Source organism: Leuresthes tenuis, unplaced genomic scaffold, assembly GCF_036924035.1.
Source record: "Leuresthes tenuis unplaced genomic scaffold, fLeuTen1.0.hap1 SCAF_3, whole genome shotgun sequence".
Taxonomy (NCBI): domain Eukaryota; kingdom Metazoa; phylum Chordata; class Actinopteri; order Atheriniformes; family Atherinopsidae; genus Leuresthes; species Leuresthes tenuis.
The window spans coordinates 38,794,372-38,816,354 of record NW_027325357.1 but is presented as its reverse complement, the minus strand read 5'-3'; the positions used below and the strand labels follow the sequence as shown (position 1 = coordinate 38,816,354).

Here is a 21,983-nt window from a genome sequence, read left to right as displayed (position 1 = left end):
GAAAAAGCAAGAGCTGTATTTGTCCTTTCATGCTGTAACAAACTCATATAAGAATTCAAATAAAACAAGAGTTTTATCATTTCAGCTGTAACTTTCAAAAGATTGTCTAAAAAAGTGAATTTGCTTAGTTTTTTTTTTTTGGATCATTTTAGAAGAACTCTCTTTCTTTTGTGTAACTGTTTACCATTACAGGGTAAGAGAAACTGCAGCCAAAAATGACATGTTTCCTTGCTCGTCCCTGGCTGACAGAGATCAATACAATTAGCATTTTGTCTCTAAATTCAATCTACAGTTTTGCTCCGCAAAAAACAGCAACAATGAACAGCAAAGCAATAAAAAAGATTAAGCATAAATTTTGATTTTGATGAAAAAAAACACTACAGTATAAGCATGTGCTATGTGAACTACTGAACTTTTGTAAAAGCATTATGGGGGCTGTGGCTGGAGGTGGGAAATTTGGTCCAACACATACATTTGTTCTCTGCCTGAGATGGTGAGAGCAGCACACGTGCAGTCAAACAGCCACATCAACATTAGCTTTGCTGCACCCTTGTATGTGTGGGTGTGTGAGATATTGTGTGTGGGAGGAAGTAGGTAGGTGGGAGAGTAAGTATAACTGCCTCAAAGGCAGGTACTACCTCAAACTGTTGATGGTCAAATCAGTTACTCAGCTATTGAGGGTAAGTTTGCTTTGCCACAGCAGTTCCCCTGACAGTTGCTTTCACTTCCTTGAATAACACTTTATCTCAGCCTTAAGTCCTTCTATCTGTGCTCTGGGCCTTGTCACTCTTTCATTCCCGCTGATCTCTTTGTGCAATTTATGTTTTCATCTTGTCCTCCGGAAGTCTTTGTTTGACAGCTACACACCCACCAGCCCCTCTCTTTCCCTCACTCTCCTCCTCTCTGCCTGTGTTTCAGTGTGCATCTTCACTCTCTCATTTGCATTTCTTCCGCTTTCTCGTGACAAGCAACTGTTCATGTCAAAGAGCCCTGAGAGAAAATGGAGAGGAACACACAATGGGGATGGCAGAACAGCTTGCAATGAACAGATACACTAAGGATGGGGCTGCTCAGTGTAGAGGGCTTTCAATCCTGGATAATTCGCTCTGATCTGAGTATGGAGAAAAACCGTAAGTGACTTCTGTTTTTTTCCTGAACTGTTGCATTTGAGTTTAAGCACAGTATGTTCCGATTTCTTTTTGTACATTTTACATGTATATTTATTTATTTATTACCAGCACCATGTGATGGCAACAATCCTAGATATATCCTTTTCAAACTCTACTTTAATGAAGTCAGAGGTGGAAATAAGATTAATAGACTAGATGAGATAGAAGAAGACATTTTAATTTCTCAGTCACAAGAAATCAGAAAGTTCAAGGGTCTTCCACTCCTCCTATTTACATTTCAATGCTAGTCATATTTGTTAATGTTTGTTCCAACTGGCAGTAGAAGCTGTTGTTCAGTACAGTGTAACCCATTCCACCCAGGACACATATTTTTAAGATGACTAAAAGTGCTAAAAGAAAACAACATCTCTACAGTTACATTTCTGCCCTGAGTTTCAGCATGTGTAGCTATGACATATTCACATAGCTGCAAGGAAGTGAAAGCGCATTTCAGAATGAGTGTGCATTTAAATACAGTGAATATTGTCGTAAAAGTAAGGCATCTGCACACAGTGCTCTTTGTTTACTCACCCAAATATGATCAGAAAGAAACTTCCCTCAGTTTGCAATAACACAAACAGTCTCCTACATGGGTATTCTCAAGCTGTACAACCAACAAAGAAAGTGCTCCAACCGTACCTCTGTTGTTTTGGGCAAAATCACTGAATGTATGAAGAAGCATCACACCAGAAAGAAAATCCAATTATCTTTCTCTAGTATACACTTATTTGTCATTTCTCGTCTGTGGCTTTACACTTTGACAAGTTTGCACTGATAAGCACTAATATAAAAGCCTGTCAGTAGACAAAGCCACCACATGTGACTGAGAGCATCAGGGGTATGCCATATAATTGGTGCAGACTGGTGACAGAGACAACTGCTAATTTCAGCAGACATATTTCAATTGGGAGGATAAAAGCTTCTGATGTACTGTATAAGTGTGTTTTTCACACTCCTTCATCGCTGTCCTCATGTGAGTCACTCAACTACATCAGCCCCTGCTTCTGTCTGCTGCATGTTTGCATTTCTCTGCATGTTTTTTTATCTTTTCCACTGCCTGCACATAGAATATATCTGAAGAGATCCTGCCCCACCTGCACTTAAAATTGTGCAGCAGAGATTCAGATGCCTCTACTCTCAGTGATATCACTCAGATGTATATATATGTATATACAAGCCACCTGTCCTTGATTGTACTACATATCTGTCTTAAGTAACTGCTTTTTTTTTTCTTTACATCCCATCTCAAACAGACTAATACGTCCCATCTGATCTGAGGCAAGGCAAAAATCTTATACAAACTGTTCTTATCTTACAGGTAATTAGAGACCTGGCATTGGTTCATCACGACAGCAGCAGTGTTACCATGGAGACTGGCAAGTCGGGATTGGCAAGAGTTCCAGTACACATCAGCTCTGTTGCAGCACAGGCAGAGAAAAGAATGGACATCCAGGCTCCCCTAACAACTGTTTACATCCACACAGTGCCTGCTTTACCAGCGCAGCCCTACCCACAGCCTTCTTCTACTGCCCAGGAGCCAGCCACGCTCCATCTGGCCATGCCGCCGCTCTACTCTGAGGAGACGCTTCCCATTTTGACTCTGCACATTGCTGGTGGGCTGCAGTCTCAGCCAGGACTGAGTCTGACATCTGCTGCTCCTGCAGCCAAACCCAAATCTGCGGGGAAGCATGTGTGTCCTCACTGCGGACGGGACTGTATGAAGCCCAGTGTGCTCGAGAAACATCTCCGTTGCCATACCGGGGAGCGGCCATACCCTTGCACCACTTGTGGAGTTTCTTTTAAAACTCAGAGCAACCTCTACAAACACAGACGCACACAGGCACATGCCCGTCTCTCATCTGAGTCGGAACACAGCAGCCTGGACAGCAGGTCCAGCTCAAGAGACACTTGCACCTCCAGTTTATCTCTAGATGAGCGTGGTGAAGAGTTGGGCAGCATGGAGAAAAAAGCCACACTACCCGCTACTGAGAGCACCACTCCAGCCAGTACCACAAAGACCTATTTTGTACAGACACAATGTTCTTTCAGTGAACAGAAAGAGCTGAGCTCTATCATTCACATTACAGAAACAAATGGGAGTGAAAAGGTAACAAAGGAAGGGGATAAACAGATTGCGGAAACTGCAAGATTACCTTTGACTGTTAGCCGACATCTTCCCCTTCAAAGACAAGAAGCCATGCTGTTCTCCAAGCATTGGGAGAACTCTGTGTCTAGAGGGAAATCACAGAGTAATGAGAGCACAGACTCCGGCTTTAGTGAGAGTAGTGATCACTATCCAAGTCCCAGCAGTGTTTTACCTGAACATAGTATGGATTCCCTAACTGAAACTAACAAGGAGTATCTTGAAGAAATTACCAGAACACACACATCTTCAGAAAGATGCTACAGTGGACAGGAGCCCAAAGACACAGTAAGAGAGCAGGAGCAGAAGCTGCTAGAGGAGCGAATAACAAAGCTGATTTCAGAGAACACAGCAGTTGTTGAGGACAAACAACTAGAGAATGTGAGGCCACGGAAGACAGTTTTGTCAAAGCAGGGTAGCATTGACCTTCCCATGCCATACACCTACAAGGACTCCTTTCACTTTGACATGAAGATCAATCCAACTCAGAGTATTGGTTTACAAAGACACAGCAAGCCAGGATTGTATAATTCTGTGCCTACTCAGCAATCTTCCACAATGGAGCATGCCCCCTTAACCCGCAGCAATTCCCTCCCCTTCAGTGTTACCCTTCTGCAGCCTGAGAAAAGCAGCCCAATGTCTTATCAGCGTGATTATGTCACACTCGTCCGGAGGGGAAGCTCTGGCCAGATCAACCCAACAGGTTTTGCAGTGAGGCCTGTTAGCCAGCACTCATCTACCCACCGCCCACTTGTCCGGCAGACTGCTGTAGACTGCAACCACGCAACAGACGGTCTTTTCATAAATTCATCTGTGGAAGAGGCGTGCACCAGCAGTCCCAGCGTCAACGGAGATGGAGGTGACATTTGTGAAGAGCCAAACACCAGAAAGTTCCGGAGGAAGAAACCACAAAAGCTTTCTTACAAGTGGTACATGTACAGGGGAGGAACATTTAAAAGGTTCTACAATGAAAAAATTGGTGACAGCAACACTTTTAAAGGCAGGAAATGGTCAACATGCCCAGAGGAAGCTAAGAGTCTACAAAAAACAGTGTCAGTGGTTCATAAGGAGACAACAACAGGCTCAACGATAAACTTCACAAACAGCTGTGTGGTGGTGGGCCATCATTCTGACAGTCGAAAGGATTTGAATCTTCAAAACAGTCATCTTAACAGCTCTGTCAAAGCTCCAGCTAGGAAAAATGTATCACTATCTGTATTGCCATTTCCTACTAATGGATCACTGGTTAGCTACAAAACAGAGTGTGTTAGCAGAACAGAGGCTGGGAGACTGATTCATTTTGAAAAACATACTGACTCCACATCGCAACTCTGTGAAGCCGATATTCCCTCTGACAGGAAAAAACAAAGAACTGATGACAAAATAATCCCCCCCCTGGGGATGTTAATTGACCCAAACACACTGACTCATCCCCCTCCCTCTGTGACTGGTACTTTACCTCCACAGGATGCAAATATCATGTTTGTCAGCCCTCAAAACAATCCTAAACATACTGAGCTCATAGGAGCTCTCTTTTTGACAAGCAAACTCACTGCAAATGTACCGTTGGTTAGCAGCTCACCGACCACTTCCAGCTCCTCTGCTGCCAAGAACAGTTTCCTGCCCAAATACCAGCTCAAGTTACCTAATGCTCCTGAATCTGATTCCAAAGATTCACAGCAATTTGTGGATCAACCAAAAGCAAGTGATAACTGTCCTCCCACTACTGCTCTCTTATCTATTCCCACTAACCAAACTTTACTCGCAAAGAATTTTAGAAATGCCAACACTTCATCCTTGATGGAAACTTGTGCCAGGATAAATGTTTTCACCTACACACAAGACCAGCTTGTCTTGCCTTGTGCAGTCACAACTCTTTGTCAGAGTGGAACATCAAAACTTAGTCAAAATTTAGCATCTAGTCTACCTGTAGTACACAGGCAATTTGCAGCACCCACAAAAACCACAAGCTGCCTTCAAGATTATCAGACCGGATTATGCAGCACTTTGATGCATCCTTTAAAATCTGCTGCAAACTCAATGCCTTTACAGTTACCCAGATCTCTTGCACCTGCAGCTGCGAACGGATTTTTAACCACAGTGAGCAATCAGACATCTGTTACTATAGCTCTCACACAATCTCAATCTTACGTCAGCCCTAACCCTCCACTGTCTCACATACAACTCTCAACAGTCTCAGGCTTGACAAACCCCGGAAACGGAGCACATGTTGGCTCAAACACCCCGATTATGCCTTGTCCGATTATACCATTTGACCAGCCAGCGAAGAAGGTATTTCATGTGCACACAGCAGACCTCCAGATCTGCCTCCAGATCATATCTGATGAGCAGCTGGCCCTTCTTGCACCTCAAATTGAGCGTCCATCAAGCACTGGCCTCTCTCAAAAATGTGAAATTGAAGGAATATCCCCCGAAGTTGCCCAGAAAAAAGCTCAAAGCGTTGTCACAGTGGGAAATAGCAGTGAAGGATGGAATGAACAGCCAGGAAATCAAAGGAACACTGATGAGAGAAAGTCTTTGCCCATGCTCAACACAGAGAGAAATACACATCCACTCTCTGTACAGTTTGTGAAAGGAGAACCAGCTCCCCACCTGGCTGAACACAGCAATACCACTCAGGCTGCATTATCAGCTGGATCTAACTCTCTTCCAGGCCCATCTCTACACCCACACAAATGTGATCATATAAACAGGGTCACACAACCCCAGAGCTCTGCAGGCAATGTCATGTCAACTGCTGCTTCACTTAGAATTCTAAACTCAGGAGAGAGCCAAACTGCAGAGGTTGAACCAGCTCTCTCTAGGAGCCGCTGTGCTGAGGAGCAGTTTTTTCCAGCAAGGGAGGTCAGTCAAGATGGAGTGGTCTCACAAACACTTTCTGGCCAACACAAGCTCAGTGTGAGCTCTCTTTCTACCAGAACAGTAAATCAGAACGACATGAAAAGTGAACAACTGGGTAAAGAAAGCCAACATAAACTTCAAACGCGAAATCAAAGAGCCTCATGTAATGCAAGCACACTGAAAAGCAGTAGGTCACCAAGTGTCGAATACCTTTGCCAGGCCAGCATTGCTGCATGCGTTGATGGGTCAGTCTCTTCATTTTCTATTAATAAATGCAAAGCTCCAAGACAACTGAATCCACACCGCTCTATCTACTGTGGTCATCAAGAGGAACCTACTGGCAAACATACAAAGATGCAATTTAACAAAGTGGGACCTTCAGACAAATTCTCCCCTTCTTTGGAAATTACTTCAAGTGAATCACAGGATGTAACCAGCTCAGAGCATCCAGAAAAACACGCTAGTCAGTCTACCTCTCTGTTTTCTGACATCCGTTTGGAAAGACCCAAAGACAGTCCAGCTGTGTGCACAACCATTCAGGGCCCGACTACAGGTATATATGATTCTATTTTTATCATGTTGGGTATCTGTATATTAATGTATGGACTGTTAAGGACATAAAGTGCAAAAATGCCTCATCAGTGTGGATTACTGTGCACTGATGCTTGGGAAAAATAACTTACTTTTAGAATGTTTACATACACACATTACATTGGGTGAAATGTTTGCATCTTCTTTATGTACAGTACAGAGCCCAAGGCTAATTTCAGGACAATGTAGCAATGATACTAAACAAGTCAGCCATATGACTTCATTGTAGCTCATTATATACATTATGTTATCAGTGCTAAATCACCAAATACTAAATAAGGATGTTGTGACCCCCAGTACCCACAGTTGATTAATATATTCAACCTTTATTAAAAAAAAAAAGATTTGGGATTTAAATTCCTGGTAAAGACAGGAGCGGACAGCAGCTCAAATCACCTGTAGCCATAACAATATACGCAATTTGCTTATAGCAAAGTGTATAAATGACAACAATAAAAAGTTAACTGGACTGTGTTGAACTTGTTGACTTTCTCTTTATAGCATATTTAGAATAATCTGATCTCAAATTGGTGGTATATAAATAATTGAAATGAAAGGGTCAAAACTAAACAAACATGAAACATTACATCCTTTTATCATCACATTCATCACAAATTTAGCTTTGATCGACAATAACATTCACAGCTACACGTGTTTTTCTCAAATTCCAATCTGAATTTGGCTGAATTAACAGAAACCTTCTGCATTTATCCGAGGAATATGAGTCTTTAAGTAAGATGAGAGAGTCCACAAGAAACTTAATCTCCAATATCAAATGAGGGACTTCAAGAGGGACAGGGTTTTTAGTTCATCTTGTGTAACTAGTTTAAAAACTATCACGTTAACATTTTACTCACTTTACTATGGCAAAAAAAGGGATGAGACACTTATATACTCTCTGTGTTTGTATCAGCTGACATATTTAAGACTCATCAAATGTGAAGAAAGACTCCCTTTTGAACACAAGATGGCATGAAATGATTGTAAGTTTGTAAAAAAGGAGGCCTATTTGAAAGTGTTTTATCATCCTGCAGAATCCCAAAAACCCATATAAAACCCTGGTATCTTCTCAATCTTTGTCAAAAATGATTAAATTGGAAGTGATAGGGTATAAAATCCATTGCTATTGTTCCTACAAAAATGTATTCAGTTTATTTGAATTAACACAAGCTTTCAGGAGTCTGAGTTGACAAAGTGGATCCTCCAAAGGTCCAAAATGCTTAGACACAGCAATGAGACACTGTCAGAAACACAGAGAAGGACTTAAGTGACTGCGGAAGATATATACATTGTCTAAACGAGCCTACAGATATGATTCTCCACAGAGGAAAAGTCCTTTAATGGTCAATATCAACATAAGTATTTTGAACACTGAACAATATTTGCTCCAAATTTCCTGTTGCTTTCAAATGTGTCTATTGTTTACAGAAAGGCCTGAAAACCAGAAGTTTAAAGAAAGCAACTGCTTTTCATTTGTTTTTGTTCCCTGAGGGCTTCTGGAGGGAGCCTGCCTGGAGGAATGTGGAGCCCAGAAAGATCTGCAGACACTGGAACATGCAAGGACTCCTGTGCAGCCAGAGAGCACAGATTGGAGATCAAAAGAGAGCCAAGGGGAGGCAGAGACACACAACCAGAGCTTGGATGAACAGAGAGGTGGGGGGGTGACTGAAGAGGACAAGAACAGAACAATCAAATCAGACAAAGTAACAGAGTCTCACTACAGATACATTGTGACCAAGTCAAAGGTGAGATATAAAATCTCTGCACACTGAATGTTTGTTATACAAAGATTTTTCCCAGTGTTTACAAAATGCTTACTGATTTACTTCAAAGACAAATGACTGCCCAACTACAGTATACTTGTACACAGTATACATATGATATTTATAAAAATGCATTTAAAAAGAAAAAAAAACGAGCTGTCAAAACTCAAATTCAGTATATCTATTCAATCCAATTCAGTCTATTTACAGAGTGCCACATCACAACAATTCAACAATCTCAAGGCACTTCAAATATCTGGTCAAATTCAAGACAATTAATTTTAATACAATGCGTCGCTCTTTGCCCTCCTAATTGCTTTTTCTGATTCTGATAGAATCACATTCCAAAAAAGTAAAAGTAATTCAAATCCAAATTAGTCCAAAAGTTGCGTAGCTAAGGAAGGCAACGGACTGCATCCAAACTTCTCTTTGCAGAAGTTGACGGTGGAAGTCGGAAGTTATTGTTCTGAACTGTCATAATTGCACTTTTGATACCAAAAAATTCATTTAGCAATATCTTATTTCAGTCACTTTGTAATTCTGACAATTCAAAATGTATTTCTAGATGTAATCTTAGATTTTAAGATGTAACGTTAATGGTGGCTTCTAAGCAGACAGCAGTGTAAGGGAAAAGAAAAAAAGATGTACACAACATGGCAAATATAGTAAACAAAAAGGTATATTGCTGTCAATTATAATCGATATATTATTTATCACCCTCTTACCAAATTAAAAACATCAAAAATCTGTTATAGCAATGCCAGAACAAGTCAGCTGACTTCAAGTCAGCACAACAAGATGCCTGTTGTTATGTCAGAATTTCTTCCATTCCAAAACTTCATGATGTGCAACCCAAAATCAGAGGTTGGGATGGTATGAAAACTCCAAATTGAAAAATAAATAAACAAAGACAGTATTAGCTAAACACACTGCATTTTTCTTAATATACATATATACACTTGTAGAAATTAATTTAAAGGACTGTAAGAAGTTGAGACAGTAAATCTTCTATTTATTTATAATGCTGTCATTCCTTCTTACAACATGTAAAATAAGTTGTGATAGTTAGAATACAAAATTGATAAAGCAGTTGTCATTTTGTACCATTCTTCCGGCAAATGTGTGTGGAACAGCACAGGTTTGCACCTGTGGTTATATCAGCTATTGATGAATGACGGTTCTTGATTCAGGATTGTCTGTGGAATTTGAAGAACATGCTTTTTAAAATGTTTTCATGATTTTTATCACACATTTGACAACAAATGGGAGATTCTCTGCCCATCTTTGTTCCTGAATCGATGCTGCTTTTATACAAAACCATGATAACAATCACCTGTTGACATTAAATGTTTACAAAAAAGACAACGTCAAAGTAAATCTAACTATAAGCGTGTGTAGAACCAGCACAGATTTCTCCTAAATTTAAGAAAACACTGACATAGGAACAAAATTGACTTATATGGCATTCTGCCTCTGCATGGTAAAGTTAGCCTTTCATAATCAAGCTTTCCTTGAACTTTGAATACAAAACAATAAAACGTTCTGGAGATTTATTTAAAAACACGTTCATTTAATCATTTTGAGATCTTAAGAATTGTGTCTTGAGACATCTTTGAGTGGGCAACAGGGTCACAGTTGTCTGTCATGTTAATCAGTTTCACTTTACATGGTTGTGTCAATTAAATGTGATGTTTTTTTTCTTTAACAGAGCCTGGACAGTATTTACAGCAAATAATTGTATATGAACGAGTATTATTATGAATTTAATTTGTTTGTTTTAATCTTTTAATTTGTGCATGTCAGTGTTTACTTTTGGATCAGTTGAGTCAATATACTATACTTGGTCAAAATTACATTCGTCACACTAGCTGGGCTGGGCTGAAAATGTATGTGAGATGTGTCCCCTACTTTTTCCTTAACTCTTTTCTATGAGAATGGAGAAAATACTTTTAGTGCTCTAAGTGTTAAGTTCTGTGGTATTTGAGCAGTGCAGAAAACTAATGTGAAAGTTAAATTGAGGGAGGACAGTAATTGTAATATCATGGTGTTATGGTGCTAATATTTCTCCACATATTCTTCTTTTATTAACAGGGAGATGACAGTAAGGTCCAGGTGGATTCCTTTAAAAACTCCTGTCTGTCTGAACAGCATTTCCAGTGTTTTTCCCAGACCCACTCAGGAATGTCTGAGTGTCCTCCGCCAACTTCCAAGCAAGCTCCAAACACATCAAATATCCTTGATATGCCGCCCAGCAGCATTCATACCAGCCTATTCAATTCACCACCTGTAGAAATGAACCAGTTCTATCCCTCACAGGAGAACTGGGGGAGCAGCACCATCTATAACCAACAAACACGGGTCTTACATGAATCCAATACAAGTCAACGCATAATAGCACAGGCGCATTTATCAGAAACCGAAAATATTTTCTCAAGAACTGAGTTGTGTCTTCAACAAACTCATTCATTCACATATGAACACCAAAACCAAACCAGCATCAGTCTTTCAGCTCAGCAAGAAAATACCACGGCAGGTAACAACACAGCTCTGAGCTCTAGTGACATTTTAACTTCAGGAAGTCACAAAAACCTAAGTCTCTCACCTGATTTTATAATATTATCATCCACACACCCCAGAAGAGTTTCTCAGTTCTGCAGAACTACTGCTGGATTGACAGGAGACATCCAATTGTCAAAGAACTACCAGAACACTGGGTCTCCATCAAAGCCGTTTACATATATGAAAACTGAGGAGAAGCAAGACTCTATAGATATGGCACCAAATGACTACACCTGTCAGAGCAGTAATTCTGGGAGACCTGACATTACCAGCAAATGCCAGTCACTTTTTATGGATGGGTTGCTTTCTGGCCACCAACCCACTGAGTGTCTGATCAGTGGAGTGAGGCCTGTGCAGAGCTGTTACACAGAAGACACCAGCAGCAGTGATGATGAGGGAAAGCTTATCATCGAGCTTTAAGGAATTCATATCACATACAGTAAGGTGCGAAAGTTTTGAGCCACCCCTCAGATTACTTTCAGTTACAGTGAAGAGGAGTGGCTCTAGACTTTTACTTTACATCTGCTGTTTGAAATTTTCCTTGTTGTACATATCTTACAGATGCAATTTGCTAAGGAGGAATAAATCATTGCAATGGTTGAGTTAATTCAGCAGACAGAGCCACAGAACCCCACAAGATAAGTCAAAAGATCCTTAAATGTGATTGGCAAAATAATCAAAAGTGATTTCAATATTTTGAGTATACTATCATGGGGATTGTATAAAGACTATACAATAGTATAATATGATGAAGTTATAAGGTAAGTTTGTGTTATATTGTACATAATAAAAATAAAACAAGATAACCTTTTATCTATTTGCTGTAATTCTAAATATGATTATTTTCACCTGACAAACCACTTACAAAACCACAATCACTGGCACATGTGTCACTGTGTCGTTAACTAACAGCTACTAATGTAGATTAAAAAATGTAGATTTAATTTCCATTTACCTGGTGTGAGTATGATAGTAGCTATGGAGTTAGTCATCTGGGGTTAATGTGTAACACCCAAAAGTCTGAATAACAAGAGACATTCTCACTGACAGCAGGACATATGTAGGAACACGGTCACAAACCCAGAAACCCACAACAAGCCAGCAACCGGGCTAGCAAATCACTCTGAAAGTAAATTTGAAAATATAAACTGCATGAAGAATATCAATGATATGCTATTTTCTTTTATTATCATGTTAGTTTTTAAATGGAAGGCTAGCTGGTATGTTAGCAAGTTGGCTTATCAAGCTATAAGCTAACATTTTATGAGTTGTTTGTTTTAGCAAATCTAGATAATCTATTTTAACTAAAGCTACAGAAACAAGTATATGCTGTAACAGAATGAAGGTTCCCAATTCGTATATGACTCATTTAGTTTTCTTTGTTATCTTACAATCATCACAATTTTAAATCCCCCTTTAATTTGGAATAATTTGCAGTGGCTGGAAAACAGCAGGGTTTTCTTTTTGTGTGACTGTTCACAGGAAGTGTGCAAGCTTTACTTCATCAACTCTCTTGTATTTTATCCTGTATGTTTTTGCTTAGCTTTGAGGCTGTAAACAGGAAAAACAGCTCTCTTCTGTGGTTTAACTCAACCAGCGAGATTAATTCTGCCTTGAAGAAATGTTATGTGACTTCTAACCTATTCAAACATGCACACAAACAACACACAAATGTGCACACACAGATATAATTTGCCATAATATGTGTCTACCTTTCCGCGCTGACACCCACTTATAAATTGCACTCGAATCTTTCCAGACAACACCTGTTTATGTGAATCATGTATACATCTATGCTGCCAATCAGTGAGTCAGGCGCTGGCTGGAGGGCCACAACCTCCTAACAAGTCTCAGCTTTGTAATGACTCAGCTATAAAATTTGCAGCTATAAAAAGGCACAAGAACAGGAAATGTGGTTATGTGCAACATTTCTGTAGATAAAGCTGACTTGCTAGTCACTCCTCTTGCCACTGATGGTAATAAAACCTTTTGCATTCACCTATTCCTGATAGGTGAATTTAGTGTTGAATCTGCTTCATCTTCAGCATGTCTGTACAGGCCTATTTAGACATGAAATGTTTTGACATGACAAATGAGTTGATTTTGCTGTTTGACACATGAGAAAGTTAATCGTAATTTGCTTGGTCAAATTCAAAGCTGATTTATTATTGTTACAAATTGTTTTTTGCTTTTTTTCCCCTCATATATAGCTCCTTGTTACAGATTGCAAGTAAGCATAATGGACAACCAATAAATTCACGTCAAACTAAATGCACACTATTTTCTGTTTTCAATCATTCTAACAGTGGGACATTAAAAGTAGGACAGTAAATTTCATCCTAACCAATTTTTCTGTCTGATTTTTCATATTGTCTAAAAATATTCTATTTCTTTTCAGTTTGATTGCTAAAATTTGTACAATATTTGTACAATTTATGAAAAAAACCTCATATTGTAAAAACATTTAAATTTAGTTGTTACCTGCAATATCCTATTATATGCCCATTGTGTTGTGGTTCTTTATTTTAAAAAGCTATAATCTAATCTATATTATTTAGCTTTATTTGCCTGTATAAGCCCAGTGCACATTTATTTATATTCAAAGTATGGATGCTTATAATATAGTGATCCTGAGCTGAAAGCAAAAATATTCTAAATGTTAAATCCGACTGCTAATTATAGTCAGATTAGACATATTGGCCAATCTAACCTTGCAAAGAGAAGTTGTTGTTGATGTGAAATTTATCATTATACATTTCGATATAGACAAACCATTTGAGATGTATCATCTGGTATTCTGGGGGTCCAAGCGGGCAGTGAAAGAACAATTTTTAAAATCAGGACAATAGAAAATATCATTGTATACTGCGTAGTTACAAATAGAAATGTAAAACCAAATAACAAACATACCTATTACATAGTGCAAACATACAACCCTGAGAAAAGATAGAATAGAAAAGAAAAATTAAATGTGGAGAAGAAAGAGTGATGCCCTCATAAAAATCATAAACATTGTGTTTTTATATGAGAAAGCAAAATAGAGAATACAAGTGAAATGAACTTCCTCAAAAGGGTGTCTGAGGCACATCTTGGGGGTTGATGAACTTCTGTCATTTGTATTCTCAATTTGTGCCCCTTTCACCATTGACAAACTCCATCATTGGGTTTTTTTCAGCAGAGTAGAGCAACTACAGATTACAGGTTAACAGTATCCTCTTACACAGCACAGATCTGAAGTTATACTGAGCTACAATTGACATTTCTCAGTCAAGGTTCACTCATCCATTCAAATAATTAAATTCAGATCTTCCAATCACTTCCATGGCCAAAGGTGTATAAATTCAAGCACAGAGGCATGCAGACTGCTTCTACAAGTATTTGTGAAAGAATGGGTTGCTCTCAAGAGCTCAGTGAATTCCAGCGTGGGACCATGATAGGATGCCACCCGTGCAACAAGTCCAGTCGTGAAATTTCCTTGCTGTTAAATATTCCACAGTCAACTGTCAGTGGTATGATATCAAAGTGGAAGCAAATGGGAACGACAGTAACTCAGCCACGAAGTGGTAGGCCACGTAAAATGATAGAGCAGGGTCAGAGGATGCTGAAGCATATAGTGCGCAGAGGTCGCCAATTTTCTACAGAGTCAATCGCTACAGACCTCCAAACTTCATGTGGCCTTCAGATCAGCTCAAGAACAGTGCGCAGAGAGCTACATGGAATGGGTTTCCATGTCCAAGCAACTACATCCAAGCCATACATCATCAAGTGCAATGCAAAGAGTCGGATGCAGTGGTGTAACTCTAAACTCTAGAGCAGTGGAGACACATTCTCTGAAGTGACGAAACTCGCTTCTCCATCTGGCAATTTGATGGAAGAGTCTGGGTTTGGCAGTTTCCAAGAGAACGGTACTTGTTTAACCGCATTGTGTCAAGTGTAAAGTTCGGTGGAGGAGGGATTATATTGTGGAGTTGTTTTTCAGTAGCTGGGCTTAGCCCTTTAGTTCCAGTGAAAGTAACTGTGAATGCTTCAGCATACCAAGAGACTTTGGACAATTTCATGCTCCCAACTTAGTGGAAACAGTTTGGGGATGGCCCCTTCCTGTTCCAACATGACTGCGCACCAGTGCAAAAAGCAAGGTCCATAAAAACATGGATGAGCGAGTTTGGTGTGGAAGAACTTGACAGGCCTGCACAGAGTCCTGACCTCGGCCCAATGGAACACCTTTGGGATGAATTAGAGCAGATACTGCGTGCCAGGCCTTCTCACCCAACATCGGTGTCTGACCTCACAAATGCGCTTCTGGAGGAATGGTCAAAAATTCCCATAAACACTCCTAAACCTTGTGGAACGCTTGCCCAGAAGAGTTGAAGCTGTTATAGCTGCAAAGGGTGGGTCGACGTCATAGAAGAAAATATAAAGACATCCTTCGATCAAACTATTTTGACAGGTTACCTTTGACCTACATCCGGTTGCTGACATCTGGTCATGTGACCATTGACCTCTTATCGATCAATCAAACTAATTTGACATTGATCTGGTTGCTCACCTCTGGTCAGGCGGCCTTTGACATCTAAGGAAGGGGGAGTTTATGGGTAGGGTTAAGATTGATTACAGCTAAGGTCAGGAGGTTGTGAGAAATATAATTGTTGAATGTTTAAATAAGAGAAAGGGTTACGGGTTAATAGGAAAGGTTAAGTTGTAGAAGCTGTCAACATTTTAAGTCTTGTATGAGTACGGCTCAGGGTGCCGGAAAGTCCTCCTTTTTTGACAGCTTAAAAGACCGGTCCCTGTAAGGTAAAGATGAGAAAATAATTAGATGTGGGAGGTATTGTTTGATTTGTGGGTTTGAGGGCGAATGAGTGGACAGGGGAGGGGTTTCGAGTAAAGGATAAAACCCTGAGACAGTCCGTGTGTAGAGAACGACTTTGGCATGAAAGATAGCTGATTCAAGATGGCCAGGACAAGAAGCAGAGTGAGAGTAGAGGAGAAATCTACACAGGCTGAGGATATGTACTCAGTAGTCTCTCATTTGTGAGACTCCAGTATCGATTTATCGAGATCAGCCCTTGATACCAAATGCTCCCAAGAAAAGTATGGTGTTTCTGTGCAGAACACAGAAACCGCCGCCCGAGTCTCTACAGGAAGAATGGTCATTGGAGCCTTATGGACTGCGGGGAAGATGGGGCTATGTGTTCAAGTATGAAACAGGTGACCTCTGTCTGTATCAGTTCGACAAGGAAGGTGAGAAGCTGGGACCTCTGACCCCTGTGGGCATGCTAACTTCCAACGACTGGGGAGTGTTGAAACTAGCGATGCCGCGTCATATAGGAGGAGGTAAGGGCACGGCTAAGGAGGTGTTAACAGTGAAAGAAGAACCCGAAGATATCCCGGCATTGTCTGCAGCCAAACGTCCGAGACTGAAGAGTCCGAGACTGGAGAGTCCTCTGGATGATGTTGAGCTAGCCAAAACAAGGATGGTTTTTACTGCTGTGTGGCAATCGAAAACAGGCGTTACAGGCCGTTGGTTCTTCCGTGCAAGCCACGGGAAATCTAATGAGAATGAAGACAGGGATCTTTTTGTTCTTGAGTGTTTTAACTCTGACTGTGGTGTGTTTAGGACACTGTTAGCAATACCTCATGCAGCCTGGGTGGAGAAGATGAATGAAATAGCAGATCGGGTTTCCATGCTTTTCTGCAGCTGCCAGAACTGGGGGTGAGATTCTAGCAGTCAAGAAAACCCTGACTCTGTAGACCTGCCTCCACTGAGCTCCCTCCTCCTCAACCTCCACCCCCCAGGCATTAACCACACCCCCTTCAGGTTTATAAGAACACACTCCAGCACAGGTCATACACCGATCAACACGAGGAACAGGATGGGAACTAGCGTCCAGAAGACGTCGTGTGAGGAGATCACTGACAGCGATCTGGAGAATGCTTCTCCATCGCTCTTGATGCATACACAGAGCCCTTCTGCGTCATCCACATCACCGCAGTTTGGATCACCAGACAGCACAGATACTACCAGGAGCCATATCACCCTCCTTCACCAGCAACCTCGCCTGAGTGTTTCTTCTCCACCTCCTCCTCCTCTTCTCTCGAGATCGAGTTCTCACGTTCGGCGCCTGATGAGTGCTTCTTAACGCTCTACCGGGTAGGATCCACCGTGGCCGTAACAGCGGAGGAAGCTGAGTCTAACGAGCTGGAGGACTCCGAGCTTCCACCAGGCCAGGGGCCCCCTGCAGACACTCAGGATGATGGAGGAGAGGAGGACGAGGATGCCAGAGGAGAAGGCGAGGACGAATTTGATGGATGGGTCCCCTCAGGTTTTATCAAAGTTGTAAAAACTAAAGTGATACTGTGGTGTAAGTTCACCGGGCCCTTAAAGTAATAAAATATGAAGAAAATGCTTACGCAAATTAAAGCTGGAAAGAACACATAATGAGGCCATGGAAAGTACCAAAGTTTAGCTCTGTGTAATGTCGAGTCAGGCATTAACGTCATGGAAAGTACCAAAGGTTCACACTGTGTAGTGTCGAATCATGCATTAATGCCATGAAAGGTACCAAGGTATGGCCACGTCAAGCAGTAATAAAATGTATATGTTATCAAGATAGTAAACAGGAGATATGGATGTAGAGGGGAGGTCAGGAGTAGTGGGAAGGACTATTACATGAATAAAGGTTTTAAAAAAGACAGGACAAAGGGCCCTGCCACAGGTAAACTAAGTAATTAAGACATAACGGTGGAAGATTAGGGAAAACACGCCATACGAAAGGAGGGGCCCGGGGAGGAGCATCCGCAGGCCCAACTTGTATAAAAGAGGGGAACCTTCAGAAGAGATTTCAGACTTAGCCTGGGCTACTTCTCATGTATGGTTGAATTGTAACTCTGCAATAAACCATCATTGGACCGCAAACCAGCTGAACCTGTCTCATCTTTGATACTTCGTGACTTCTCATCTTTAACTACTGAGTATAGCATAGTAGGTAAATTGAACTCCATAAAGTCACAACAATTGGCGAGCCAGCTTTCCAGGAGGAAGTGACGACACCGGAAGGCCACGGGCGCTGGTTGGAGGCCAGGAACCCCAAAGGGCCCACATATCCACCAAGAACAGGTGAGATACCAATTCTTTTATTTTTCCAAATTCATGGGGATCCAGCCTCCACCTAAGCTCCAGTGGTCAGAAGGTACTAATACACTATCCTAAACAACCTAGTACGAGCAGAATAACAGCTGGTGATCGGTCCACGTGTGAATGATTGTGTGAAAATACGACAAGTGTGGAATGGATAAGCTCCAACAATGCATATTTAACCTATTGATTTGTTTGTGGGCTGTTATGTCACTTACAGGTCTTGGAGTTGTAAGTTATGTGCTGGTAAGGTATATGAAGGGTGAAGAAGGAAGGTTTAATCAGACAGCCCCATTGACTGTCTGATCAAGAAGGTCGCAGTAAGTCAGTAAAGAAAGCAACAAGAAACTGAGTTGAAACTTTGAAGGACAATCGTGTTTTTTGTCTATGTTGTTGATTAAATAATTGTATTGGTGACTAAAATGCTAAGGTAAAGCATAAGGATAAAGTACCGCCTGTGGAGACGTCAACCACCGTGCCTTCTCGAGGGGTGGTCCAAGGCAGGGAAAAACTGTAGAAAACAGTAAAGTACAGCGAGTACAAAAAAGTAACTGTTGAAGGAATAGACTTGCAGTTAACAATAGGATTGATATTTTTCAAAAGAAGTGTTGTAAAATGTACTTATGTTATTGTTAATGTGTAATAGATTAACAAAAGGTAAAAAGTATAATTGGAACAGTTGTTAAAAGTGCCAACCAGGCATATAATATAGGTGAAAGGGTGTCTATGTTGTAAGCATGGTGCATAAGCATAAATAAATAAGATATGATCACTAGAAACATTGTAGTGTGACGATTAACACACGATAGGTGATATCATCTCTAAAGAAATTCCAATTAAGCATAAAACAGTTAAAATAATTATTAGTAGAGTGACAAAAAGTGTAACAAAAAATTGGGAAACACTAAAGTGCACATATCGGCTCTGCATTGAATAGAGTGGGGGCAGTGGGCAAGAAAACAGGTGTAATAAAAGACAAGATAATAAGTAACCACACTACCCCGAGGACTGCTGTGAACTGCCATAAAACATGGGAGCCAACAAAAGTAAACAAAAAAATGAGATAACACCTGCAAAATTAGTCATGGTTACTCATCCAACAAACGGACGCAAAATTCTCAAATGTATGAAAAGTTGGCACAGGATGACATCTGGTAAAAATCGATGGCCTCTAGAAGGCAGTTTTAATCCAAGGTGCTGTGATGAGGTGGAGGAAGAATTAAGAAATAAGGACAAAAGGTATGATGTGACACACATGAAGAAAAAACAGAAGAATGCTGAGCAGAGAGACATCCTACAGTATTTTAGAGTAGAAGCCAGCAGAAACCCCATGTTGAATAAAAACACAGGCCCCAGACCACCACCTTACAACCCTGGTAGAGTGGGACAATTTGTGCAGCTAGGGCAGAACAAAGCAGGGGGAGTAATTACAGGAACAATAAAGATTACAGTAGACGAGGAAGAGGAAGAAGAAGAAGATAGGCCACCCAGACATAGGGAGGCAGGTGCCTCATCAACATCTCGTCACTATTCAGAAGATAGGCCATACAGGCATAGGGAGGCAAGTGAATCATCATCTCATCGGCATGCAGATGAGGGAACACATAAGAAAGCAACACACAAGACACAGAGAGAGGTAGATGTAGCGGCAGAACCTAAGAAAACAGGATCTGGGAAGGATGGGGGCAAATGGAAAAAGAAAATAATGTCGGAAGAAGAAAAAGACCAAGCAATGGTTGAACAGCTAATAACAGAGAGTCAACAGGGTGCGACCGGGGCAATACTGGAAAGGTCAGAAGTACAGGAAAAGGAAGAGGGATCAGAGCATTCGATTGGCAAAGGTGAGGCCGGGGACTCACAGGATGAAGATGAAGAGTTAGGCATATCAGGAGACGAAGAAGGTGAAGACGGGGAATACGAAGAGGAACGTGAGAACCTGACAAGTCAGCAAGGGTGCGGTAAAGAATGTTCGCCACCCCCACGCTCTAAGTCCAAAGAAACAACTTATGATCTTGACTTACTGATGGAGGCAGGAAACAAAAGGGAGAGGAGGGAGTTACGCAGCTCCAAACAAATACCTCAGCAGAACTCACAGCGACAACCCTCCCCTGGAATGTACCCGCTGCTGGCCAAAGGACCCAATAACAACTTCAGGTATGTGCCATGGTCATTTATGGATATGATGACACTTGCAAGTAAACTAACTCCTTTGACAGACGGAGCTGACAAATGGATCGAGAAGCTTGAAGAACTCACTGGAGGACTTAAGCTGGCGGGTGGCGACATCAAGGCACTACTGACAAAGACAGCAGGACAGGCAGCCACCACAGAAGTATTCAGGATGGCTGGATATACCAGGTTGGCTATCACACACAAATATGATGCTATAACCTTCGACCTGATACGACCAGAAGTATGGCGGGCCCTGCGAGAGAAGTACCCTTCACGCATGGATCCAGCTAAATTGGAGAAAGAATGTTTGAAGGATAGTGACAGCCCTTCACAGTTCTTGCATAACTATCAGAGAATGTGGAAGGCGGAGACGGGAAGTGAGTGGGACAGCAATGAATCAACAAAAGCTCTGTTTATGTTGTATGTGAAAAATGCCATGCCAAAAGAAGTACAAGATAAGTTGAATGCGGTGGTGGGGTTGATGAAAATGGACTGGCCGGTGTTCTCTGAGCATATAATACACTATGTGAAGGCACACAGGGCTGAGAAACAGGCCCTGGATGATCAGAGTAAGATGCTGGCTAATAAACTGACTCAGCTGCAAATAGGTGAATTGGCAAAGCAGAAGAAGGAGAGGGAGAGACCAAAGCCTCAAGCAGCTGTAAGTGTGGCCGCTCCAGTGGAGGGAGGACCAACAGAAGGAGGGGTAATGCAAGCACCAGTTATTACACCCACCATGTCATCACCTCATGTTCAACAAACATCTGCTGTGCCTAATGTTTACCCCACAGCTCCACCTGCAAGTCAACTCCAGAATCAGCAGATCCCTCCGATCCATGTGCACCTCAACCAAGGGGGAGGCATCCAGCAGCCTGCAGCAGGAAGAGGACGTGGTGGCCCTCCCATGCGGGGAAGATGGAGGAGGCCCCAAGGACCATCTGGGGGACCTCCAACCGGGCAATATCAACCACAGCCACAGGTAGCCTCAACAGCACCCTCATTCCAATCAAGACTGCAGTGCTGGGGGTGCGGGCAGACAGGACACATGCAGAGGAACTGCCCGATCAACCCATGGCCGGAGCCCCAACAACCTGGCTCAGGACCCCCAAGCGCTGGAACAGGTCCTAATCCTCAAAACAGTGGACCATGGATGGGTCCAGCAGCACATTGGCAATAGGGAGGCCCAGAGAAACCTGTAGGGGAGGTGATTTTACCAATTTTGACACAACGCCCACATGCTGAGCCCACAATAGATGTAACTGTATATAACCAGCGTCACCAGTTCATGATAGACACAGGAGCCACATACTCCTGTATAGGAAAAGACGGAGCCAACCTTCCCCTCTCAGCGTCGAAGATTCGAACAGTAGGTTTCTCTGGGAAAACACAAATAATACCAATGACTGAACCGGTTCCGTTGAAAATAGGAGAAAAGACAATTTATTCTTCTCTTTTATATTCAGCAGACACACCAATTAATCTCCTGGGAAGAGATGTGTTGTGCAAGCTCAATGCAAAAATCAAATGTACCCCTGATGGTATCTATTTTGAGGTGACTGACGACCAGTCTGAGAAATCTGATAACTTGT

At 41.6% G+C, this 21,983-nt stretch overlaps 1 protein-coding gene across 1 annotated transcript; it reads left to right on the top strand.

Annotated features, from left to right (window-relative positions):
- The first annotated feature begins 785 nt into the window (after window positions 1–785).
- On the top strand, window positions 786–13,342 carry znf831 (zinc finger protein 831). Its single transcript, XM_072382987.1, has 4 exons — window positions 786–1,130; window positions 2,488–6,727; window positions 8,257–8,510; window positions 10,620–13,342. The coding sequence occupies exons 2-4, from the start codon at window positions 2,536–2,538 to the stop codon at window positions 11,505–11,507; spliced, it is 5,334 nt and encodes a 1,777-aa protein (XP_072239088.1). The 5' UTR covers window positions 786–1,130; window positions 2,488–2,535; the 3' UTR covers window positions 11,508–13,342.
- Window positions 13,343–21,983: the final 8,641 nt, after the last annotated feature.